Source organism: Triturus cristatus, chromosome 7 (genome assembly GCF_964204655.1).
Source record: "Triturus cristatus chromosome 7, aTriCri1.1, whole genome shotgun sequence".
In the NCBI taxonomy this organism is placed as follows: Eukaryota; Metazoa; Chordata; class Amphibia; order Caudata; family Salamandridae; genus Triturus; species Triturus cristatus.
In genome coordinates this window covers 69,529,787-69,556,872 of record NC_140590.1, presented here as the reverse complement: position 1 = coordinate 69,556,872, position 27,086 = coordinate 69,529,787, and the positions used below count along the sequence as shown (strand labels likewise).

General features: G+C 47.8%; 1 protein-coding gene across 1 annotated transcript in view; it reads left to right on the top strand.

Moving 5' to 3' along the window:
• LOC146808848 (ly6/PLAUR domain-containing protein 5-like) overlaps positions 1–21,442 on the top strand; it is a 141,163-nt gene extending 119,721 nt beyond the window's left edge. The window contains exons 3-5 of the mRNA XM_085615673.1: positions 11,453–11,632; positions 20,011–20,148; positions 20,724–21,442. Of these exons, the coding sequence (XP_085471799.1) occupies positions 11,453–11,632; positions 20,011–20,148; positions 20,724–20,977 (572 nt within the window). The 3' untranslated portion in view covers positions 20,978–21,442. The remainder of the gene's footprint in view (positions 1–11,452; positions 11,633–20,010; positions 20,149–20,723) is intronic.
• The last annotated feature ends 5,644 nt before the right edge of the window (positions 21,443–27,086 follow it).

Genomic DNA, 27,086 nt, shown 5'->3' with positions numbered 1-27,086 from the left:
GATACACCTATGCTCGAGTGTGAATGCAAGTATGCGTGGCGTGTGCCATCCCTGGACACGTGTTTCGAGGTAGTTGCCTCTCGTCAGCAGGGAGTAGGAAAATGTGTGGGGTTGCTGTGTTAGCTGCTAAAATCGTTATCAGGTCTAGTACCTCTCGTAGCGCGCAGGTGCGTAACCATGAGTCCGTCGACTCCACCGGCTCAAGGGAGCCTGAATATAAAGTTAAACCAGATTGGTCGCACACTGCTACACCTACCAGGCGTGTTCCCCCAATGAAAATGGTCCCTGAAGGTCAGCGTCGGCGGATACACCTATGCTCGAGTGTGAATGCAAGTATGCGTGGCGTGTGCCATCCCTGGACACGTGTTTCGAGGTAGTTGCCTCTCGTCAGCAGGGAGTAGGAAAATGTGTGGGGTTGCTGTGTAAGCTGCTAAAATCGTTATCAGGTCTAGTACCTCTCGTAGCGCTAGGTGCGTAACCATGAGTCCGTCGACTCCACCGGCTCAAGGGAGCCTGAATATAAAGTTAAACCAGATTGGTCGCACACTGCTACACCTACCAGGCGTGTTCCCCCAATGAAAATGGTCCCTGAAGGTCAGCGTCGGCGGATACACCTATGCTCGAGTGTGAATGCAAGTATGCGTGGCGTTTGCCATCCCTGGACACGTGTTTCGAGGTAGTTGCCTCTCGTCAGCAGGGAGTAGGAAAATGTGTGGGGTTGCTGTGTAAGCTGCTAAAATCCTTATCAGGTCTAGTACCTCTCGTAGCGCACAGGTGCGTAACCATGAGTCCGTCGACTCCACCGGCTCAAGGGAGCCTGAATATAAAGTTAAAGCAGATTGGTCGCACACTGCTACACCTACCAGGCGTGTTCCCCCAATGAAAATGGTCCCTGAAGGTCAGCGTCGGCGGATACACCTATGCTCGAGTGTGAATGCAAGTATGCGTGGCGTGTGCCATCCCTGGACACGTGTTTCGAGGTAATTGCCTCTCGTCAGCAGGGAGTAGGAAAATGTGTGGGGTTGCTGTGTAAGCTGCTAAAATCGTTATCAGGTCTAGTACCTCTCATAGCGCGCAGGTGCGTAACCATGAGTCCGTCGACTCCACCGGCTCAAGGGAGCCTGAATATAAAGTTAAACCAGATTGGTCGCACACTGCTACACCTACCAGGCGTGTTCCCCCAATGAAAATGGTCCCTGAAGGTCAGCGTCGGCGGATACACCTATGCTCGAGTGTGAATGCAAGTATGCGTGGCGTGTGCCATCCCTGGACACGTGTTTCGAGGTAGTTGCCTCTCGTCAGCAGGGAGTAGGAAAATGTGTGGGGTTGCTGTGTAAGCTGCTAAAATCGTTATCAGGTCTCGTACCTCTCGTAGCGCGCAGGTGCGTAACCATGAGTCCGTCGACTCCACCGGCTCAAGGGAGCCTGAATATAAAGTTAAACCAGATTGGTCGCACACTGCTACACCTACCAGGCGTGTTCCCCCAATGAAAATGGTCCCTGAAGGTTAGCGTCGGCGGATACACCTATGCTCGAGTGTGAATGCAAGTATGCGTGGCGTGTGCCATCCCTGGACACGTGTTTCGAGGTAGTGGCCTCTCGTCAGCAGGGAGTAGGAAAATGTGTGGGGTTGCTGTGTAAGCTGCTAAAATCGTTATCAGGTCTAGTACCTCTCGTAGCGCGCAGGTGCGTAACCATGAGTCCGTCGACTCCACCAGCTCAAGGGAGCCTGAATATAAAGTTAAACCAGATTGGTCGCACACTGCTACACCTACCAGGCGTGTTCCCCCAATGAAAATGGTCCCTGAAGGTCAGCGTCGGCGGATACACCTATGCTCGAGTGTGAATGCAAGTATGCGTGGCGTGTGCCATCCCTGGACACGTGTTTCGAGGTAGTTGCCTCCCGTCAGCAGGGAGTAGGAAAATGTGTGGGGTTGCTGTGTAAGCTGCTAAAATCGTTATCAGGTCTAGTACCTCTCGTAGCGCGCAGGTGCGTAACCATGAGTCCGTCGACTCCACCGGCTCAAGGGAGCCTGAATATAAAGTTAAACCAGATTGGTCGCACACTGCTACACCTACCAGGCGTGTTCCCCCAATGAAAATGGTCCCTGAAGGTCAGCGTCGGCGGATACACCTATGCTTGAGTGTGAATGCAAGTATGCGTGGCGTGTGCCATCCCTGGACACGTGTTTCGAGGTAGTTGCCTCTCGTCAGCAGGGAGTAGGAAAATGTGTGGGGTTGCTGTGTAAGCTGCTAAAATCGTTATCAGGTCTAGTACCTCTCGTAGCGCGCAGGTGCGTAACCATGAGTCCGTCGACTCCACCGGCTCAAGGGAGCCTGAATATAAAGTTAAACCAGATTGGTCGCACACTGCTACACCTACCAGGCGTGTTCCCCCAATGAAAATGGTCCCTGAAGGTCAGCGTCGGCGGATACACCTATGCTTGAGTGTGAATGCAAGTATGCGTGGCGTGTGCCATCCCTGGACACGTGTTTCGAGGTAGTTGCCTCTCGTCAGCAGGGAGTAGGAAAATGTGTGGGGTTGCTGTGTAAGCTGCTAAAATCGTTATCAGGTCTAGTACCTCTCGTAGCGCGCAGGTGCGTAACCATGAGTCCGTCGACTCCACCGGCTCAAGGGAGCCTGAATATAAAGTTAAACCAGATTGGTCGCACACTGCTACACCTACCAGGCGTGTTCCCCCAATGAAAATGGTCCCTGAAGGTCAGCGTCGGCGGATACACCTATGCTCGAGTGTGAATGCAAGTATGCGTGGCGTGTGCCATCCCTGGACACGTGTTTCGAGGTAGTTGCCTCTCGTCAGCAGGGAGTAGGAAAATGTGTGGGGTTGCTGTGTAAGCTGCTAAAATCGTTATCAGGTCTAGTACCTCTCGTAGCGCGCAGGTGCGTAACCATGAGTCCGTCGACTCCACCGGCTCAAGGGAGCCTGAATATAAAGTTAAACCAGATTGGTCGCACACTGCTACACCTACCAGGCGTGTTCCCCCAATGAAAATGGTCCCTGAAGGTCAGCGTCGGCGGATACACCTATGCTCGAGTGTGAATGCAAGTATGCGTGGCGTGTGCCATCCCTGGACACGTGTTTCGAGGTAGTTGCCTCTCGTCAGCAGGGAGTAGGAAAATGTGTGGGGTTGCTGTGTAAGCTGCTAAAATCGTTATCAGGTCTAGTACCTCTCGTAGCGCGCAGGTGCGTAACCATGAGTCCGTCGACTCCACCGGCTCAAGGGAGCCTGAATATAAAGTTAAACCAGATTGGTCGCACACTGCTACACCTACCAGGCGTGTTCCCCCAATGAAAATGGTCCCTGAAGGTCAGCGTCGGCGGATACACCTATGCTCGAGTGTGAATGCAAGTATGCGTGGCGTGTGCCATCCCTGCACACGTGTTTCGAGGTAGTTGCCTCTCGTCAGCAGGGAGTAGGAAAATGTGTGGGGTTGCTGTGTAAGCTGCTAAAATCGTTATCAGGTCTAGTACCTCTCGTAGCGCGCAGGTGCGTAACCATGAGTCCGTCGACTCCACCGGCTCAAGGGAGCCTGAATATAAAGTTAAACCAGATTGGTCGCACACTGCTACACCTACCAGGCGTGTTCCCCCAATGAAAATGGTCCCTGAAGGTCAGCGTCGGCGGATACACCTATGCTCGAGTGTGAATGCAAGTATGCGTGGCGTGTGCCATCCCTGGACACGTGTTTCGAGGTAGTTGCCTCTCGTCAGCAGGGAGTAGGAAAATGTGTGGGGTTGCTGTGTAAGCTGCTAAAATAGTTATCAGGTCTAGTACCTCTCGTAGCGCGCAGGTGCGTAACCATGAGTCCGTCGACTCCACCGGCTCAAGGGAGCCTGAATATAAAGTTAAACCAGATTGGTCGCACACTGCTACACCTACCAGGCGTGTTCCCCCAATGAAAATGGTCCCTGAAGGTCAGCGTCGGCGGATACACCTATGCTCGAGTGTGAATGCAAGTATGCGTGGCGTGTGCCATCCCTGGACACGTGTTTCGAGGTAGTTGCCTCTCGTCAGCAGGGAGTAGGAAAATGTGTGGGGTTGCTGTGTAAGCTGCTAAAATCGTTATCAGGTCTAGTACCTCTCGTAGCGCGCAGGTGCGTAACCATGAGTCCGTCGACTCCACCGGCTCAAGGGAGCCTGAATATAAAGTTAAACCAAATTGGTCGCACACTGCTACACCTACCAGGCGTGTTCCCCCAATGAAAATGGTCCCTGAAGGTCAGCGTCGGCGGATACACCTATGCTCGAGTGTGAATGCAAGTATGCGTGGCGTGTGCCATCCCTGGACACGTGTTTCGAAGGAGTTGCCTCTCGTCAGCAGGGAGTAGGAAAATGTGTGGGGTTGCTGTGTAAGCTGCTAAAATCGTTATCAGGTCTAGTACCTCTCGTAGCGCGCAGGTGCGTAACCATGAGTCCGTCGACTCCACCGGCTCAAGGGAGCCTGAATATAAAGTTAAACCAGATTGGTCGCACACTGCTACACCTACCAGGCGTGTTCCCCCAATGAAAATGGTCCCTGAAGGTCAGCGTCGGCGGATACACCTATGCTCGAGTGTGAATGCAAGTATGCGTGGCGTGTGCCATCCCTGCACACGTGTTTCGAGGTAGTTGCCTCTCGTCAGCAGGGAGTAGGAAAATGTGTGGGGTTGCTGTGTAAGCTGCTAAAATCGTTATCAGGTCTAGTACCTCTCGTAGCGCGCAGGTGCGTAACCATGAGTCCGTCGACTCCACCGGCTCAAGGGAGCCTGAATATAAAGTTAAACCAGATTGGTCGCACACTGCTACACCTACCAGGCGTGTTCCCCCAATGAAAATGGTCCCTGAAGGTCAGCGTCGGCGGATACACCTATGCTCGAGTGTGAATGCAAGTATGCGTGGCGTGTGCCATCCCTGGACACGTGTTTCGAGGTAGTTGCCTCTCGTCAGCAGGGAGTAGGAAAATGTGTGGGGTTGCTGTGTAAGCTGCTAAAATCGTTATCAGGTCTAGTACCTCTCGTAGCGCGCAGGTGCGTAACCATGAGTCCGTCGACTCCACCGGCTCAAGGGAGCCTGAATATAAAGTTAAACCAGATTGGTCGCACACTGCTACACCTACCAGGCGTGTTCCCCCAATGAAAATGGTCCCTGAAGGTCAGCGTCGGCGGATACACCTATGCTCGAGTGTGAATGCAAGTATGCGTGGCGTGTGCCATCCCTGGACACGTGTTTCGAGGTAGTTGCCTCTCGTCAGCAGGGAGTAGGAAAATGTGTGGGGTTGCTGTGTATGCTGCTAAAATCGTTATCAGGTCTAGTACCTCTCGTAGCGCGCAGGTGCGTAACCATGAGTCCGTCGACTCCACCGGCTCAAGGGAGCCTGAATATAAAGTTAAACCAGATTGGTCGCACACTGCTACACCTACCAGGCGTGTTCCCCCAATGAAAATGGTCCCTGAAGGTCAGCGTCGGCGGATACACCTATGCTCGAGTGTGAATGCAAGTATGCGTGGCGTGTGCCATCCCTGGACACGTGTTTCGAGGTAGTTGCCTCTCGTCAGCAGGGAGTAGGAAAATGTGTGGGGTTGCTGTGTAAGCTGCTAAAATCGTTATCAGGTCTAGTACCTCTCGTAGCGCGCAGGTGCGTAACCATGAGTCCGTCGACTCCACCGGCTCAAGGGAGCCTGAATATAAAGTTAAACCAGATTGGTCGCACACTGCTACACCTACCAGGCGTGTTCCCCCAATGAAAATGGTCCCTGAAGGTCAGCGTCGGCGGATACACCTATGCTCGAGTGTGAATGCAAGTATGCGTGGCGTGTGCCATCCCTGGACACGTGTTTCGAGGTAGTTGCCTCTCGTCAGCAGGGAGTAGGAAAATGTGTGGGGTTGCTGTGTAAGCTGCTAAAATCGTTATCAGGTCTAGTACCTCTCATAGCGCGCAGGTGCGTAACCATGAGTCCGTCGACTCCACCGGCTCAAGGGAGCCTGAATATAAAGTTAAACCAGATTGGTCGCACACTGCTACACCTACCAGGCGTGTTCCCCCAATGAAAATGGTCCCTGAAGGTCAGCGTCGGCGGATACACCGATGCTCGAGTGTGAATGCAAGTATGCGTGGCGTGTGCCATCCCTGGACACGTGTTTTGAGGTAGTTGCCTCTCGTCAGCAGGGAGTAGGAAAATGTGTGGGGTTGCTGTGTAAGCTGCTAAAATCGTTATCAGGTCTAGTACCTCTCGTAGCGCGCAGGTGCGTAACCATGAGTCCGTCGACTCCACCGGCTCAAGGGAGCCTGAATATAAAGTTAAACCAGATTGGTCGCACACTGCTACACCTACCAGGCGTGTTCCCCCAATGAAAATGGTCCCTGAAGGTCAGCGTCAGCGGATACACCTATGCTCGAGTGTGAATGCAAGTATGCGTGGCGTGTGCCATCCCTGGACACGTGTTTCGAGGTAGTTGCCTCTCGTCAGCAGGGAGTAGGAAAATATGTGGGGTTGCTGTGTAAGCTGCTAAAATCGTTATCAGGTCTAGTACCTCTCGTAGCGCGCAGGTGCGTAACCATGAGTCCGTCGACTCCACCAGCTCAAGGGAGCCTGAATATAAAGTTAAACCAGATTGGTCGCACACTGCTACACCTACCAGGCGTGTTCCCCCAATGAAAATGGTCCCTGAAGGTCAGCGTCGGCGGATACACCTATGCTCGAGTGTGAATGCAAGTATGCGTGGCGTGTGCCATCCCTGGACACGTGTTTCGAGGTAGTTGCCTCCCGTCAGCAGGGAGTAGGAAAATGTGTGGGGTTGCTGTGTAAGCTGCTAAAATCGTTATCAGGTCTAGTACCTCTCGTAGCGCGCAGGTGCGTAACCATGAGTCCGTCGACTCCACCGGCTCAAGGGAGCCTGAATATAAAGTTAAACCAGATTGGTCGCACACTGCTACACCTACCAGGCGTGTTCCCCCAATGAAAATGGTCCCTGAAGGTCAGCGTCGGCGGATACACCTATGCTTGAGTGTGAATGCAAGTATGCGTGGCGTGTGCCATCCCTGGACACGTGTTTCGAGGTAGTTGCCTCTCGTCAGCAGGGAGTAGGAAAATGTGTGGGGTTGCTGTGTAAGCTGCTAAAATCGTTATCAGGTCTAGTACCTCACGTAGCGCGCAGGTGCGTAACCATGAGTCCGTCGACTCCACCGGCTCAAGGGAGCCTGAATATAAAGTTAAACCAGATTGTTCGCACACTGCTACACCTACCAGGCGTGTTCCCCCAATGAAAATGGTCCCTGAAGGTCAGCGTCGGCGGATACACCTATGCTCGAGTGTGAATGCAAGTATGCGTGGCGTGTGCCATCCCTGGACACGTGTTTCGAGGTAGTTGCCTCTCGTCAGCAGGGAGTAGGAAAATGTGTGGGGTTGCTGTGTAAGCTGCTAAAATCGTTATCAGGTCTAGTACCTCTCGTAGCGCGCAGGTGCGTAACCATGAGTCCGTCGACTTCACCGGCTCAAGGGAGCCTGAATATAAAGTTAAACCAGATTGGTCGCACACTGCTACACCTACCAGGCGTGTTCCCCCAATGAAAATGGTCCCTGAAGGTCAGCGTCGGCGGATACACCTATGCTCGAGTGTGAATGCAAGTATGCGTGGCGTGTGCCATCCCTGGACACGTGTTTCGAGGTAGTTGCCTCTCGTCAGCAGGGTGTAGGAAAATGTGTGTTGGGTTGCTGTGTAAGCTGCTAAAATCGTTATCAGGTCTAGTACCTCTCGTAGCGCGCAGGTGCGTAACCATGAGTCCGTCGACTCCACCGGCTCAAGGGAGCCTGAATATAAAGTTAAACCAGATTGGTCGCACACTGCTACACCTACCAGGCGTGTTCCCCCAATGAAAATGGTCCCTGAAGGTCAGCGTCGGCGGATACACCTATGCTCGAGTGTGAATGCAAGTATGCGTGGCGTGTGCCATCCCTGGACACGTGTTTCGAGGTAGTTGCCTCTCGTCAGCAGGGAGTAGGAAAATGTGTGGGGTTGCTGTGTAAGCTGCTAAAATCGTTATCAGGTCTAGTACCTCTCGTAGCGCACAGGTGCGTAACCATGAGTCCGTCGACTCCACCGGCTCAATGAGCCTGAATATAAAGTTAAACCAGATTGGTCGCACACTGCTACACCTACCAGGCGTGTTCCCCCAATGAAAATGGTCCCTGAAGGTCAGCGTCGGCGGATACACCTATGCTCGAGTGTGAATGCAAGTATGCGTGGCGTGTGCCATCCCTGGACACGTGTTTCGAGGTAGTTGCCTCTCGTCAGCAGGGAGTAGGAAAATGTGTGGGGTTGCTGTGTAAGCTGCTAAAATCGTTATCAGGTCTAGTACCTCTCGTAGCGCGCAGGTGCGTAACCATGAGTCCGTCGACTCCACCGGCTCAAGGGAGCCTGAATATAAAGTTAAACCAGATTGGTCGCACACTGCTACACCTACCAGGCGTGTTCCCCCAATGAAAATGGTCCCTGAAGGTCAGCGTCGGCGGATACACCTATGCTCGAGTGTGAATGCAAGTATGCGTGGCGTGTGCCATCCCTGGACACGTGTTTCGAGGTAGTTGCCTCTCGTCAGCAGGGAGTAGGAAAATGTGTGGGGTTGCTGTGTAAGCTGCTAAAATCGTTATCAGGTCTAGTACCTCTCGTAGCGCGCAGGTGCGTAACCATGAGTCCGTCGACTCCACCGGCTCAAGGGAGCCTGAATATAAAGTTAAACCAGATTGGTCGCACACTGCTACACCTACCAGGCGTGTTCCCCCAATGAAAATGGTCCCTGAAGGTCAGCGTCGGCGGATACACCTATGCTCGAGTGTGAATGCAAGTATGCGTGGCGTGTGCCATCCCTGGACACGTGTTTCGAGGTAGTTGCCTCTCGTCAGCAGGGAGTAGGAAAATGTGTGGGGTTGCTGTGTAAGCTGCTAAAATCGTTATCAGGTCTAGTACCTCTCGTAGCGCGCAGGTGCGTAACCATGAGTCCGTCGACTCCACCGGCTCAAGGGAGCCTGAATATAAAGTTAAACCAGATTGGTCGCACACTGCTACACCTACCAGGCGTGTTCCCCCAATGAAAATGGTCCCTGAAGGTCAGCGTCGGCGGATACAACTATGCTCGAGTGTGAATGCAAGTATGCGTGGCGTGTGCCATCCCTGGACACGTGTTTCGAGGTAGTTGCCTCTCGTCAGCAGGGAGTAGGAAAATGTGTGGGGTTGCTGTGTAAGCTGCTAAAATCGTTATCAGGTCTAGTACCTCTCGTAGCGCGCAGGTGCGTAACCATGAGTCCGTCGACTCCACCGGCTCAAGGGAGCCTGAATATAAAGTTAAACCAGATTGGTCGCACACTGCTACACCTACCAGGCGTGTTCCTCCAATGAAAATGGTCCCTGAAGGTCAGCGTCGGCGGATACACCTATGGTCGAGTGTGAATGCAAGTATGCGTGGCGTGTGCCATCCCTGGACACGTGTTTCGAGGTAGTTGCCTCTCGTCAGCAGGGAGTAGGAAAATGTGTGGGGTTGCTGTGTAAGCTGCTAAAATCGTTATCAGGTCTAGTACCTCTCGTAGCGCGCAGGTGCGTAACCATGAGTCCATCGACTCCACCGGCTCAAGGGAGCCTGAATATAAAGTTAAACCAGATTGGTCACACACTGCTACACCTACCAGGCGTGTTCCCCCAATGAAAATGGTCCCTGAAGGTCAGCGTCGGCGGATACACCTGTACTGCCCTGTCCATCTCAGATCTGTACTGCCCGGCCCATCACAGATCTACACTGCCCGGCCCATCACAGATCTGTACTGCCCTGCTCATCACAGATCTGTGCTGTCCTGCTCATCACAGATCTGTACTGCCTGGCCCATCACTAATCTGTACTGCCCTGTCCATCATAGATGTCTGCTGTCCTGCTCATCACAGCTTTGTATTGCCCGGCCCATCACAGATCTGTACTGCCCTGTCCATCACACATCTGTACTGCCCTGTCCATCATAGATGTCTGCTGTCCTGCTCATCACAGCTCTGTACTGCCCGGCCCATCACAGATCTACAGTGCCCGGCCCATCACAGATCTACACTGCCCGGCCCATCACAGATCTACACTGCCTGGCCCATCACAGATCTGTACTGCCCTGTCTATCACACATCTGTACTGCCTTGTCCATCACAGATCTGTACTGCCCTGCCCATCACAGATCTGTACTGCCCGGCCCATCTCAGATCTGTACTGCCCTGTCCATCACTGCTCTGTACTGCCCGGCTCATCACAGCTCTGTACTGCCCGGCTCATCACAGCTCTGTACTGCCCGGCTCATCACAGCTCTGTACTGCCCGGCTCAGCACAGCTCTGTACTGCCCGGCTCATCACAGCTCTGTACTGCCCGGCTCATCACAGCTCTGTACTGCCCGGCTCATCACAGCTCTGTGCTGCCCGGCTCATCACAGCTCTGTGCTGCCCATCACACAGTTTGCAGCTGCATTGCAGCATGGTCTTTACTGAATGTTGCTTTTCATTTTGGCTTTCCTGGTAACCATTCTGCAGCCACCGTCTTGGCCTACTGTTACTATTTAAATGAAATTAATTTAGACAGAAATAGTCTAAGATTGGGGAACACCTAATAAATACATAACGATTAATAAAAACATTATTTTCCTTTTGAGCAAAAGCCTTTGTCCCTTTAAAGGAAAACACACACGAGCCACTTGAGTAGGGAGGTGGTTGTAGCGCTCTGTGAAGATTTAGGGATGATTGAGATCTCGGCGGACGGGTTACTACGTGACAACCAGAGGCGCAACTAGAGCCAAATTTCGGGGGGGGCTAAGAAAAAATTTCGGGGGGGGGGGGGCTGAGTCTTTTAAGCCATAGGCAGAGTGGAGCTGCAGGGGCGAAACAACAGGGAGGCCTCATTCACATGCAAATGGTCTTTTAAAGACCTGTGAAGTGCTCAGGTGCGGCTGTGTGCGCGCCGGGAAGCTGTCTGATCCCGGGCTGCCACACGCGAGAGGGGGGGGGGGCTGAAGCCCTGTGAGTCCAATGGGTGTTGCGCGCCTGGTCACGACGATGATGGAAATCCCGTCCACTGAAATATAAACCCCATTATATCCTAAGGGATTTATACTTCGGTGGACAGATATATGTCACCGTTGTGATGGAGTAACCCATCTGCCGAGATCGAAGTCAGTCACTTAGGATGGGTTGCTCCATCTCTGCGGTGACGGATATCCCGTCTGCCGCGGATATCCCGTCTGCCGAAATATAAATCCCATTACATCCTATGGGATTTATATTTTGGCAGACATCTCTCTCATTGTGATGGAGTAACCCTTCCACCACGATCTAAATCAGGCCTTTCGGCTTTCAGTCCAGTCGGCGCCCAGACAAAAACGAATGCTGATGATGGCGCTCTGGTGATTTGGGTCTCCTTTGTGTTTTTTTCAGGTTTCACATCCTTGAGATTCCTCACCAAGGGGTGTGGCTTCAATTCCACCAGCGCGTCCCCCCTTGAGACAACGCGCCAGGCACTCACGACGGTGACGGATATCGAGGCTTGCGACACCAACCTCTGCAACAGCCGCCAGTTCGAGAACACGCCGTTCCCACTGGCAAACATTAGTTTTGGTAAGTATCCTATCGCGGCGGTGATGGTGGGAGGAGGCGTGAAGCGGGTGTCAGGCACCAAATCTAGGGGTTATTGGGTCCATTCTCACACCTTGCTGCACAGTCCCACTCTTAGCTTGACTCAATGGCCCCAATTAAATCCATAGTGTGGGATATCCAGGAATTTTATTTTTTGTTTGAACACCTTTACTTTACCTCAAACCCCTTTAGTCTCACCCATGAGGACTTCTGGGAAAGGGCTGGCTGGACTGGATAAGAACTGACCTCCTCAGGAAACTCTATCATAAATTGTGCTCTTTGAGAATAAGAGGTTTCAAAGCGAGATTCTGTATCTGTTACAGAAAAAACAATCCACTCTAGGACTTGCTGACGAGACCTGAGGGTTATGCAGGAAGAGCGTGGACTTGAATGTTTGCGTGGACTGCCAAAATCAGATGCAAAAGCTAGTGATTGGGGTTCTGGCCAAAGGACTGAAGCTTTCACTCTCTGGCCTGTAGGAAGATCACCAAGAGAGTGGTGTCCAGGAAGGCTCGTGGGCTAAGATAGCTCCAGTTCACAACATGCAAATCAAACACATCAGAACCAAACAACAGATGCTTCAATTAAAAAAGTGATTCAGAAATACTGCCAACGAGAGGATAGAGGTGGGGTTCATGTGGAGGCCATGTTTCCAGGTCTTGGCTTCCATTCAACAGCCTCATGTTTTCTGGCCGGTGTAGATTTGGGTCACTAGAATTGAGCCCGTTGGATAAATGGACCAGAATGCAAGGTGTGTCTAAGGAAAGATTCTGCGAGCATTCTACACATCACCCCTTTGTTGGTATAGGAGAAGGCCAGGCGTTGGAGTATTGTGTCAATGGTGACATGGAGCCATCTGTTGGTCCTAAGGGTGAAGGCTCAAGTGGGCTTCCTGGGTCGGCTTTCTCTTATTGGCCAAGGGGAAGGAGCATCGCTACTAGGGGGCGGGTCCTCCAGGGACACGTTCTAATTAAAGGAGGCACACTCATTTCCAGTGACTGCGTCCAATGGCTTACTCGAGGGCATGATCCATTCGTCCTGCTGTGGGGAGATAAGAGGGCTATTGGTAGAGGTCACACACCACCAGACCCCCTCTGTTCTCAAATACCCCAGGGTCCAAGCGGCCTCGTGACAAATAGATAAGTAGGTTTATTAGGTAACATATTATGAAGAGCCCCACCAGGAGCAACCTTCCTGCTGCTCAGACCATCCTCCAACTGACTCTCTCACTCACCAACATTCCACAGCCACCTCACACACCAACATTCCACACCCAGTCACACTGGCTGAGCAGCAGGTATAACCCTCTGCCTTCACTGCTTCTTGGAAGGTAGGATGCAAAGGTTGGACAACAGTAAGAGAACTCTTCTCCTGAGGATGATAGGCTGGCATCACTCTGATGGTAAGAAAGACTGGTTTGTGTACATTGTCCACTTTAAGGGAAGGGATGGCTCAGAAGAGTGTGCATGCCCCAAATGCTTTTTATTTTATTTTCTTGCATGAACCCCATAATATTACATCTAACTTCAAGTGACTTAATCCACTGCCAGAAACTAGAGGAAATGTTTCAGCTTTCACAGAGCACAAGACTCACTCAATAACCAACATTTTTACCACAATAATCAATGACCACTGGGTTAGCCAACGACTTTGATTTAATGAGTAGTGTGTCACCTGCAATGAAGCACTTCAGAGTCTTGTCAGTGGTAGTAAGCGCTATATAAATGCAATTACAGTACAATGTAATAGTAAAAGAGCTGAATCCCTGTCCTCGAGAAGGAAAAGCACAACATGGATACACAGCTCGAAACACCGCAAGATGAGAGTCACAGGGAACTCACTGTGCATCTGGAGAAATAAGCGGTGAACTCCAGGGAAATCAAGTTTTATTCTTCCCTGGTGTCAGCTCAGTCACTGCTAAAAGGAGGACAGCACTGCCGGCTCTCCTGAAAGACGTGTGTGCTTATGAGCGGTACCTAATGGTCCGACTACTTGCAGGAAATCTTCATTACTCTTAATCCAACTCATCCTCGTCCCTGTCTTTATTTATGGCCTCATGTGCATTAAAAACAACATTGCTTCACTTAAACACTCAAAAGCAATCGCAGACACGGTGATGACCCCAGCAGGCCACCATGTCTGTGATTTTACCCAATCATAGTGGGTCTCAATCTGTGACTTAACCAATTATTATTTATGAGGTAGGTCGAATTGCGACCCACTACGATTCGCTATTTTCTGAACTGTCCTATAAGTACATAGGTTGGATCGCAAAAGACATATACAAAGTTGGTCCGCAAATTGTGACCGCTTTTACAGATATCATTTTAGTACATGATGCCCAACATGAGGTGAACCCCACCTCCAGAGACAGGAAACAAAAGAGGGCTACTTGAATAGTAAACCCCGCTCAACTGCAGATGGGCTCATGATGGGAGTAGCATGTCCAACCCCTTCCTTTATTCCTTTTTTTCCCTTTATTCGCAAGCATATGCAAAGGCCTGGAAATCACTGGCAGATGGGTAATTGGCACTAAGAATAAAACGTATTATACTCTTGCAGAGTGCAACACCCCTGAACCAGAGTTCTCTCGTATACTGAGATGGACTCATGTGGCCTGATTTTATTATGATCTATTTTATTTGCACCTTTATGGTATTTTTATATACCGAATAAAGTATTTTGAAAATGAAAAATTGAAAATACTGAGAATATTCTGCCGCCGATGGTATCGAATGAAGGTGTTCTCAGAGGACCAGGGTCCAGCTTCACAGATCTCATGAAGAGGCCATGATGCCCCTTAGTTCAAGTTTAAAATCCGCTTGTTGACCTTCCTTAAAAAAAATTCTGCCCCAAATTGGCAAACAAAGTAGCCTTTGTAATACATCAGCTTAATGTCAATTTAGATGCCTGATTAACTTTTCCAGCCAGACCAAATGTTACAAACAAGCTGTCTGATTTCTGTAACCTATAGATTTATCAAGATAAATTGACAATGCACGTTTAACATCCAGACAATGCACTAACCTTTCCCGTCAGAAGAAGGAGAAAGGAAGGCGGAAGAAGGATTTCTTCAGAAGAATGGAAAGAAAAGTTGGCATCAGGTAGAAAGTGAAGATCAGGTTTTAAGAATCCCTCATCCTCCAAGAATTTTAGAAAAGTAGACCTACACAAAAGACCAGCTCATTCTCCAATCCTCCCTGCTGTAAGATAGAAACTTCAAATCTGCTGTAGGTAAAGGCTCAAATGGAATAGATTGAAGCGACTTCAAGACTAAAGGAAGACCCCAAAATGGAGCAGAAGGACAAGAAAGAGATCGGTCTCAAAATTGAAAACTGAAAACCATAAAATCAATCTTCCCGTCTGTACATCTGCTTCCTGAAAAGAGCTACAAACCACTGTGCTTTAAGGGTGGAGAGAGATACATTCATGTGAAACTCACACCATAGACATTGCAGTGTACATGACAGCGTACAAGAAATAGGAGGCGCAGCACGTGAAGGACACACTTCTAAAATACATCCTAAATGTGTGGAATGTGATGTTAGAGTCGAAAGCCTTCTAGAATGCTGAATTGCTTCAGCCACATGGGTAGGAGGATGCTTTTCCGGCAAATTTAACCTTTCAACTTTCAACCCGATATCGAAAGCGTAAGAGAAAGATTGAAAAAATTTAGAGCAAACTAATAAAGAAGAGGATTCAGTGAAGAAAGAACAACCATGGAATTGAGAAGTGAGAACCATGAGTTACGTGGTCAACTGAGAACTCGCTGCCACCTGCACGTCCACCTCCTGTATCTTTAGATGCCAGTGGCCACTTCCATGGCAGTGCATCCACGTCTCTGTTCCGGGGAACAGGAGCATCATCTTGGACGAAGGGAGCTGTTCCTGGAAGCAACAGATCCGTGTAGTGGGTGCCAGACGTTCAGCACACCTTATGAAAGGTCGCCTTGGACAGGGATATGGGCGGAGACACTGTAAACCCTCTGCACAGTGGAGCGGATCCTCTCTTGAGTTGTCCAGGCCTTTGAGATGGTTTGCTGAAATCACCATGTGCTTCTCTACCCATAATCCCAGCCAAACCCCGCCTTGCTCAAGGGTCTCCAATGAGTGATACTTTTTGGATGCCGTTGTCTCCGTGTTGTGTGATCTCACTAACATGTTGAACTTGTCGATGGAAGTAAAAGAGAGTGCGATAAACTGCTGTCAGCTCCTTCCAGTTCAAGCATCCGTAAGTCTCTGATGGGGACCATCTTGCTTGGACTGAAAGAGCACCACAACCTTAGCCACGGTGTCTGTGGTCAAAACCTTTGGCGGACCTGGATGCATCAAGCTTCCTTTGCACAGGCTCCATGGACTCAACAAGACCCCTTGCAAGTCTGACGGGGTCTCCTCTTTCACCAGTGTTAACGCCCCCATGGGTTCGGTTGCCCTTGAAGGTACCAAAGTAAAGGACGCCGTTGCAGTCTCACCCACTGAACAGTAGGGACAGTTTCTGCCATATGCCCCTGCAGCTCCTTCAGTCTGTGCAGAGCCCCTTCTTGAAGAATAAACAGCGCAGTCAGTAGATGCTGTCTCTTTATTGTGGCAGAAATGCCCAGAGTTGCTCAGAACTGTTCTGAATCTAGCACCAATGAACGACATGTTCTATTATGGAGTTAGTTGACATTTTAGATGACTCAACAGAAATCCATGATGATTCAACGTTAACCTAATGGGTTGCATCAATGCATGAATCAGTATGTCCTCGAGGTAAGTGAAGACGGACAGCCCTTGCAATTGAAGATGAGCTACTCGAGGGGCAAATGCCTTCGTGAATCCGCGTGGCACCAGCCCCAGTCTCAAGGAGAGGAGCCTGAACTTCCAGTGGTGATCTTGAATGCCAAACTTCAGGAACTTTGGGTGCTCTTTTCTCTTTGGAATGTTTACAACATACATCCATTAATCTATTGTTGCCATAAATTAGTCTTTCAGAACTAACTGGATAACCCTCTGGATAGCCTCTTTTTTAAATGAATGTTCATAAAAAAATGTTCAGCTTCTTCAAGTCTACTATAAAATACAAAAATCTCCCTTCATCTTGGGGACCAGAAAAAAACAATTAAATACAGCCTGTGACCTCTTTCCTTCTCTGGCACCGGGACAATCGCTCTTTTGGTCGCTAAGTCCTGAGGACCTTTTTCCAGGCCAACCTTCTTTATCTTGCAATTCAGAGAAGGCACAGATATCATTCCTAACTCCACAGGAGGAGACACAAACTCTGGGGCATATGTACAAGGACTAAACGCCGTCGTAGCGTCAATTTTTTTACGTGATGGCAGCTATTTTTCTATTGCCTTATTTACAAGTTGCGGCTAACTTAAGTTAGCGCACATTACCAGCGAAAACATGAATTTTAAAGATGGCCACTCTTGTTAGCAAGAGTTAACGAAAATGAGATCCAACGTGGGCGTTCCTGTGAAACAACTGCCACTGCCCCCACTTTACGATATTTACAAGGAATTCCTTGTATGGTGCAAAACCCAAAAAACTGCCTCTAAGTTCAGTTAGAGGCCCTTTTTTTAAGACCAGAAAATAGCTGGTCTTAAAATTGGTGCAAGCACCTGCGGCCTCATTTCAGAGGTTTTGGTGCTGGACAGTGCAGCAAAGTAGGGTTCTGAAAAGCTCTGTGCAGCAACGCAGAGCCGAGTTTTTCCTCTGTCACAGCTTGCCTATGTTAAGTTTGTGAGCGAGGATATTCCCATGCTAGAGCACCTCCTGGTGAGTTTTTACAAAGCGGTCGCTACCGCTCGCTTTGAAAAACTTGCCCCTCGCGTTGTGGAAGCTTCCACTCGAGTAGAACATCTACTCGAGCGACAGAAAGAACCTGCATCCTCTTGCGCTGTGCGCAGTGCTTTATGTGCTTTTTACAGCGGGACAAACGCCCAGCGCTAAAAATCAGCCCTAGCAGTGCAACTTACCTCACTACAACACTTGCGGAACACAGTGGAGCCAAGCGGGGTTTTTTGTCACTTCATGGAGTTCCTCATAGCAGAACTCTACCAACTCTGCCCAGGCATAGTTTAAATGAGAGAGTGCAAGCACATTAGCACCGGTCAGCAGTGGTTAAGTTCACAAATAAGCACAGAGTCCTAATGCCAATAAAAACTAGATCGGCAAACAAGGGAGGTTAAAGGAAAAAAGTTTGGGAATGACCCTACAGAGAGGGCCAAGTCCAACACCCTCCAATAATTCAAAACACTTCTGACCATCCTGAACACCTCTGACAAATGCCTTAAAATCAGTTAACAAAAACTGAGTGTGTAAGCTTCTAACAATTCCTGCTTGAAGGTACAGATGGAAGCCAGAATAATTATTATTAAAGGTGAAATCTACCTTCTTTTCTGCTGGTTCTTTAAAATATTGTCTTCTGCTATGGGCAATCTTCCTACCTAGCTTGCACTGGAGAGTCCACACAAAGCGAACCTTGTTCTCCATTACATCTAAAAGATAAAGTCTTGTCATCAATCTTGGAAGATTTATCCTATCTGGATAGTTCCTTTCAATTAAAATAACATCCAAATCATATGGGTGAATAGGCACATCAAAATTGAGTGATTTATTGAGTTGCCTTACCTAAGTCTCTTGAGATGAACCAGGAGCCTCTTCTAAAGGGAAACCCAAGCTTTCCTTCACATGAGCCAGAAGATTGGGCAGTAGATCCCTTGAAACATATTCCCCCTTCTGATCCACAGGGAAATAAGGAGTCCTCACTATTCTCTGACCTAGACAAGTCAGAATATAAATTACTCTGGTCTACACACTCGTTGTTAGCTGAATCTCCTTTCTTCTATTTTCAAGCAGCAACAGTCTCCACAACAATTCTTCTAATGCTTTATTTTTCTTCCTCCCCTTTGGGCTCTCTTAATCTTTTCAAAGGGGTGGGGGACGTCTTGAAGGGGAAAACGGTAAACGATACCGGTGACTCCTCTTACTGGAATGTTTGCCAATGTTAGGACTCACTGCGTCCACCATGAGGCACACACCAAGTCATTCAGAACAAGAAACAACCACCTTAACATAGAGAAGAGAGCCAAACAAGCCAGAGAAATTTCCAAAAATTAAAATATGATCAGCCGCAAGGTTTCCTACTACCGCGCATGCCACCAAGCCTTCATACTAAAAGGAATGTCTTCCTGACGTAGAATTCTTTACACTGCTTATGCACCCACTAAAAGCCTATGAGAAAGGGAAGTTACACTCATGTCTAGAGAACCTTAAATACATATACACTCTCTCACACTTGCACGGTGCTCAAAAGGCAGCATTCCTTTGCCAATTTAGTGAGAAAAATATGTCCAATGGATATCACCGATATAGAATTGCCTATATGTCTGCCGGCCCAATATAGATGGGCAGACATATATCCATTTTTTACTGCCTATCACCACCAGGAAAACTGTGGTGGTAAGGAACAGTAAAAAGCTAAAAATGGGGCCGGAGGGCATTTTTATTGTATTTTTTATGGGTTTTCTTTTTGAAAATAAAAACACATATGTTTGATCATCTGCTCTGTCATGTTGTTGGGGCTGTGCATCAAACTTGAAAAAAAACATTGACAGGAAATGCTGTGATGGCGGTTCCTGCCCATGCTTCAGTAATCACTGAGGGACATTTCTAAATTTGCCGGGCGGTTACTCCGTGAGGGCGATGCAGTAATTTACTTAATCACCCTGACAGAGTAAATTTAATCTGTCAAAGTATAAATCATCCCCTTAGTAATGCCTGGGACGGGGGACGTGTAGGTAATGAACTGTTTCCTGCAAAATTAAACATGCTGTGGGTACAGTGTCTTGATTCCCTCAGGCTGCTACGGTGGCACACTGCCTGGCAACTCACAGGAAGCGAAATGAAGAGGCGTCACTTTGTATTCGTGAAACTCCTGTGGTTATGCTGACCAAGCTGTGCAAATCCAGTTTCTCGCGTCCTTTATTTCATTTCAACTCATTGTTTTTTCCTGAGAATCAGCAATTGGTCTCTTTCTGAAGAAAATTCTGGTTGTCTATTGTGATTGTGAACGTTATTTTTATTCTAAATGCTTAGCACTGCCAAAAGACTGACTGATTACTGGTTTATTTAACGTTTATTATAAACAAGGTAGGTTACACGTCTTTTATTACTCAACTTCACAATTAGGAAATTTGGTGTAAAGAGTCAGTGCAAGAGAATATATGAATGAAGAGAATTTACCTGGACAGGTACCATAAAGGGGGGGAGAACATTGTGCACCAAGTTACAGAGCCAAAACTTTAATTTCAAGCTCTACTCAACCAGGACTCTCCCTGCGATAGGGTCTAACGGGAGTATGTGTGTGTGTTACAGATTCCTCCCCGCTGAACACCTCTGTGCAGTGCTACAGCTGTCTTGGCATCACAGCCGACCAGTGCGCCAACCACCGCGCGCCCCTAATGAACTGCTCCGGGGACCAGTGTGCTGAGGGATACCTGGTCATACAGATGCGTGAGTACCACTGTGCGATATTTGCTTCTGAATGTAACTCCATCGACTGACAAATGTGTATTCTAGCTCTAGCTTCCCTTCACATTCCACGCTCCACTAAAACTCCCCTTCGCATTCCATCACATATTTACACATCAGTGGCTTCTCTAGAACTGTGTGAGTAACACATGTCGTTCTCCTGTCAAAGCACAAGTAGAGTTTTTTCCAACAGGCCTGTATCTCTAAAATATTTGTGGGTATTGGGAACACCCATTCATACGCCAGACTCCCAAGACATGTATTGTGTAACCCAGAGATTGTGGGCAAGTGAGGAAGTAACAACAACAGTGTAGACTTTTATATTTTTAATCCCAACTTCACTGAACACATTGTTTCAAGATAAACTGGTGTCTCTCTTTGCAGGGTGCTAGTGAGGCGTTTCGCCTCACTGTTCACTTTAATGTATCGAAAAGCTATGCAACAGTTCTGTAAGGCAGAATCAGTGCCCTATGATTTCTCCGCCTCCAGGAGGTGCCAGTACACTGCCAACCTTTCATGTCCAGAATCCCTTATGGCTGTTTCTGTTTTGACCCAAGGTGACGAAGAGTTCCTGACCCTTTTCTTCAAAGATTGCGGCCGCTGGGGCCCCTTCGAGACGCTGGTAATTGTTGGCCGCGTGGGAGTGCGGTACAACCTCAAACGCGTCATCTGTTCTGGGGAGTTGTGCAACAGGGTTCCCCCGCCCACTACAGCACCCACAATCACACGTCCTCCAATTAGTGGTGGCCCTATGGACTTCGCCAACACGCCCCTGCTGCTGGGACTGCTGCTGGCGGCCATCTTGGTGTGAGAAGCTTACAGCCAATGAACAAACTGCAGTCAGACTTTGGAAAGTGGACACAGAAATACCTTACTTTCTTTGCTTCTATTCGAGGAGCTATTGCGAATTATTAATAATTTGAAAAAGCTAATATTTACATATCTGGAGTTAGAAAGCCTCTAGGAAAATGGGAGGTTTGATGACAGCTATGAATGACTCTGAACGTTGTTTTTCACTCCTGCATTGTTCAATAAGTATCCAAAGCGTGAAGTTTTTTTGATGACGTCTACAAGGGTTTTAAGTATTGTTGCATCATTCCCCAGGTGACCTCTTTAAACTTCACAAAATTTTGGATTGCCAACTAGTTTGCATGTATATACACTTTTCCAACATTTGTTCCAGAATTATGCCGCAAAACATAGAATTTTCAGCTTTTTATCTGACAAATTCAATGCATGATTTTTTTATAAAGTTTGAATAAAAAACATCAACTTCATGAAGTTGTCAAGAAATGAAAAAAAAAACTTGAAAACTAGGGGGCTGATTTATCTGCAGAGATGCGTCACTTTCCCTGTGCCACCCTGAGAAACCCTTGCGGTGCACCAGGGTGCAAGGATTGACAGATGCATAAAAAATTCTGACTCATCTGTTTGCGCAAAAGTCACGCATTGCTGGAATCGTGTCGCAAGCATGATGAGCCCTATCCTCATTGTGCTACGTCATTCATTATGCCTGCTCCAAGCAAGCGTAAGGTTTTGATGCAGTGGTGTCCTAGAAGTGGCACAGTAAAACCTTGTAGATTTCAGTGCGTCTCTTATACGAGGCTTTTTTGCGTGGTAACGCCCACCCTGCATACATTATACATGACGCAGGTATAATGTGACGCAGGGCTTTACATCAAGAGACACATCTCGCTAGACGCGTCACGTTGTGAAAACTGACGCAACAGCGGCGCATAAATGACGCAAGGGACTTGTAAATCTGCCCCAAAGTGTGATGAGACTTCCGCTGTCTGACAAGAGCTACGGATGCATATCCTGTATCCTAGGTATTCCAATACATATGCCAGGGAAAAAGAAGCGTCCGGCTCACCAGAAGCAGTAAAACTCACTATAGGTTATTTAGATACATCTCTGTTCCTGCTATTTCTTCTTTATTTCAGATATTTTGTTCATATCTGTTGTTTTAGGTTTTCATTCAAATGCAAATGTATTTCTCACTTTATGTTTAGTATTTCAAATACATTTGGAGAGAGAATTTATTTTAGGCATTTTATGTAGCATGATCCTATCACATTGAGCATTGTGGCCCATTACAGAGAATATTTAAATTGGAGTAGTGACACTTCAAACAGGAGGTGTTGTACACAGAGAGGTGTGGACACAAGAAACTGGTTGAAACCAGACTACAAAATAAGCAAAAACAGGATGGGCCAGCAAGGGGCACAAACAAGTGTGGAAGTGCTAAACAGCAGTTCATTTTTTTCCATAAGATTCATTTGTTTGTGTTGTACATAAGGACGGTGAGATACAGAGATTTACGCAGAATCCCACAATTATTGGTACCGAAGCCAAGAGGTGGTAACCAACTGAACCCTAAAAACAAATGTCCACTCTTACATAAGCACGGCGGATGGCCAATCACACAAAGCTGCAGCAGCACAACATTGTGCACACACTGCCATCTTGTTGACTATGACCACTCCCTGAAACAGCAGCATGGCATTGTGCATTCACTGGCAACCTGTTGAAATCATTGCCAGCTTGCTGACCATGCTCACTCCCTGAAGTACAATGGTATTGTGCACTCATCCCCAGCTTGTTGACCGTGCTCACTCCCTGAAGCAGCAGCATGACATCGTGCACTCAGTTCCAGCTTGTTGACCATACTCGCTCCCTACAGCAGAATTACATTGTGCACTCACTGCTAGCTTGTTGACTAAGCTCACTCCCTGAGGCAGAAGAATGACATTGTGCACTCACTGCTATCACGGTGTTTAAGCTCACTCCCTAGTGCAGCAGCATGACATTGTGCATTCACTCCCCGCTTGTTGACCGTGCTCCCTCCCTGTAGCAGCAGCATGGCATTGCACACTCACTTGCAGCTTGTTGGCTGTACTCACTCCCTGAAGCAGCAGCATGGCTTTGTGCACTCACTCTCGGGTTGTTGACTCTGCTTACTCCCTGAAGCAGCAGCATGACATTGAGCACTCACTGCTAGCTTGTTGACTGTGCTCACTCCCTGCTATAGCAGCATGGCATTGTGCAAACACTCCAAGCTTGTTGACTATGACCACTCCCTGAAGCAGAATGACATTGTGCATTCACTCCCAGCTTGTTGGATGTACTCACTCCCTGTAGCTGCAGCATGGCATTGCACACTCACTCCCAGCTTGTTGACTGTGCTCACTGACTGAAGCAGCAGTATGACACTGAGCACTCGCTGCCAGCTTGTTGACCGTGCTCACTCCCTGAAGCAGCAGCATGACATTGTGCACTCACTGCCAGCTTGTTGACTGTGCTCACTCCCCAAAGCAGAATTACATTGTGCACTCACTGCTAGCTTGTTGACTAAGCTCACTCCCTGAGGCAGAAGAATGACATTGTGCACTCACTGCTATCACGGTGTTTAAGCTCACTCCCTAGTGCAGCAGCATGACATTGTGCATTCACTCCCAGCTTGTTGCCGGTGCTCACTCCCTGTAGCAGCAGCATGGCATTGCACACTCACTTGCAGCTTGTTGACTGTGCTCACTCCCTGAAGCAGAGTAAACACGGTGGACAACCCAATATACCCTTGAGGGCTCGGGCAAATATGAATAAACAGGTAGGTAGGTGCCTTCAAGGGATTTGTTTAGCAATTAGTTTGTGTAATTCCAACAATGAATGAAATGTAGGTTGATTAAATTCCTACAGTTATTATTTCTTAGCACGTTTTATATTCTTTAAGAGGTTCAATGTAACTGGAAAAGAGTTACAGGTAATGCGAATGTATCACCACATATCAACCTAAGTACAATGAATGAATAAAAAGGAGAAAGAAAAAGATGGTCACATGTATACGTAAAAATTGAATTTATATTCAAAATACAAAAAAGGGTACTTCAAATAGCAACAAGTATTCATACAAAGGAAGGAAATTAATCAATTCTTCATGCCTTCACTTTCACATTTATCAAACACTTTTTCACCAAAATAAAAGAATTTTTCGATGGAAAACAGTGTGAGAGTCGACGTTTCGGTCTCTAAATTTTCTTTAACAAGACCATCCTCAGGACAAAATTATTTAAAAGGTTGACCCCTTTATATCTTGACTCTAAGCCAAATCGCTCAGATGAGCCGATGGCTTCAATAATCCACAAATGTTGTGATGTCAGTCTTAAAGGGCTGTGTCGAGTCTTTAAGCAGTAGGTATTACTTCATTAGATCGTAGTTAAGGAGTCAGGAGTTTAAGCGGTTGTATAGACACCCACGAACAAATCTGTCCACAGGTGAAGCATAATCCCGGATAATAGACCACAGATTTGTTCGTGAGTGTCTATACAACCGCTTAAACTCCTGACTCTTTAACTACGATCTAATGAAGTAATACCTACTGCTTAAAGACTCAACACAGCCCTTTAAGACTGACATCACAACATTTGTGGATTATTGAAGCCATCGGCTCATCTGAGCGATTTGGCTTAGAGTCAAGATATAAAGGGGTCAACCTTTTAAATAATTTTGTCCTGAGGATGGTCTTGTTAAAGAAAATTTAGAGACCGAAACGTCGACTCTCACACTGTTTTCCATCGAAAAATTATTTTATTTTGGTGAAAAAGTGTTTGATAAATGTGAAAGTGAAGGCATGAAGAATTGATTAATTTCCTTCCTTTGTATGAATACTTGTTGCTATTTGAAGTACCCTTTTTTGTATTTTGAATATAAATTCAATTTTTACGTATACACCTGACTTCATTTTTTTCTTTCTCCTCCTTTTTATTCATTCATTGTACTTAGGTTGATATGTGGTGATACATTCGCATTATCTGAAACTCTTTTCCAGTTACATTGAACCTATTAAAGAATATAAAACATGCTAAGAAATAATAACTGTAGGAATTTAATCAACCTACATTTCATTAATTGTTGGAATTACACAAACTAATTGCTAAACAAATCCCTTGAAGGCACCTACCTACCTGTTCACGCCCTGAAGCAGCAGCATGGCATTGAGCACTCACTTCCAGCTTGTTGACTGTGCTCACTCCCTGAAGCAGCAGCATGGCATTGAGCACTCACTCCCAGCTTGTTGACCATGACCACTCCCTGAAGCAGAATGACATTGTGCACTCACTCCCAGCTTGTTGACTGTGCTCACTCCCTGAAGCAACAGCATGCTATTGAGCACTCACTCTAAGCTTTATGACTGTGCTCACCCCCTGATATAGCAGCATGGCATTGAGCACTCACTCCCAGCTTGTTGACCATGACCACTCCCTGAAGCAGAACGACATTGTGCACTCACTCTCAGCTTGTTGACTGTGCTCACTCCCCGAAGCAGAATTACATTGCACACTCACTTGCAGCTTGTAGACTGTGCTCACTCCCTGGAGCAGCAGCATTACATTGTGCACTGACTCCCGGCTTGTTGACTGTGCTCAGTACCTGAAGCAGCAGCATGGAATTGTGCACTCACTCCCGGCTTGTTGACTGTGCTCACTCCCTGAAGCAGCAGCATGGCATTGAGCACTCACTCCCAGCTTGTTGACCATGACCACTCCCTGAAGCAGAATGACATTGTGCACTCACTCCCAGCTTGTTGACTGTGCTCCCTCCCTGAAGCAACAGCATGACATTGAGCACTCACTCTAAGCTTTTTGACTGTGCTCACCCCCTGATATAGCAGCATGGCATTGTGCACTCACTCTCAGCTTGTTGACTATGACCACTCCCTAAAGCAGAATTACACTGTGTATTCACCCCCAGCTTGTTGGCTGTACTCACTCCTTGTAGCAGCAGCATGGCATTGCACACTCACTTCCAGCTTGTTGACTGTGCTCACTCCCTGAAGCAGCAGCATTACATTGAGCACTCACTCTCGGGTTGTTGACTCTGCTCACTCCCTGCGTCTAGTATAGGTTTGCTAGGTTTCCCTAGGGGCCGGCTAGGCCTGGGTTCAAAATCTACAGCTAGGCACTTTGCAAAAAAAGGGTCCGTTTTCACTGTGAAAATGAGGTGAGTCCATGTTGCGTTTTGGGCTGTTTCCTGTCACGAGCACTAGGCCTACCCACACAAATGAGGTACCATTTTTCTCTAAAGACTTTGGGAAATGCCGGGTGGGTGGAATTTTATGGATCCACGCAGATTCCAGAACTTTCCACCTCAGAAATGTGAGGAAAATGTGTTTTTTTGGACAAATTTTGAGGTTTGCAAGGGATTCTGGGTAACCGAACCTGGTGAGAGCTAGACAATTCACCCCATCCTGGATTTCCCTGTGTGTCTAGTTTTCAAAAAAGTATAGGTTTCCTAGGTTTCCCAAGGTGCCGGCAGAGCTAGGGTTCAAAATCTACAGCTAGGCACTTTACAAAAAAAGAATCACTGTGAAAATGTGGTGTGTCCACGTTGTGTTTTGGGCCATTTCCTGTCGCAGGCACTACTTCTACCCACACAAGTAAGGTACCATTTTTATCGGGAGACTTAGGGAAATACAAAATTGTAGACAAACTGTTTTTACCTATTGACTTTCAATGCATTTCAGCCTCCAAATTTAAGACAATGTGTAAAAAAGAAGTCTCTTTGAAAAATGACCTATAATTCACAGGCTGATATGGGTACCCACAATTTCAGAGATGTGCACATAGCTACTGTTTCTAAACTCTATATTTTGTTCCCATTTCATGAATATTTAGGTGACTTTCATACCGATTTTTCCTTGATTATATTTTCACAAATGAGTTGCTATACACCCGGTACACAATAAAAAAACATTGCAAGATGCTGCTCAGTTATTGGCTTTGGGTTCCTCGGGTTCTTGGGGACCCTGCAGAACAGAGGACACAACTGGCTCCGCACATGCACAGAAACATGCCTCCTACATCTGACAGAGCAGGAAACTGTGCAATGGAAATGTTCGCGTACAAACTCACCTCCGTCATGTA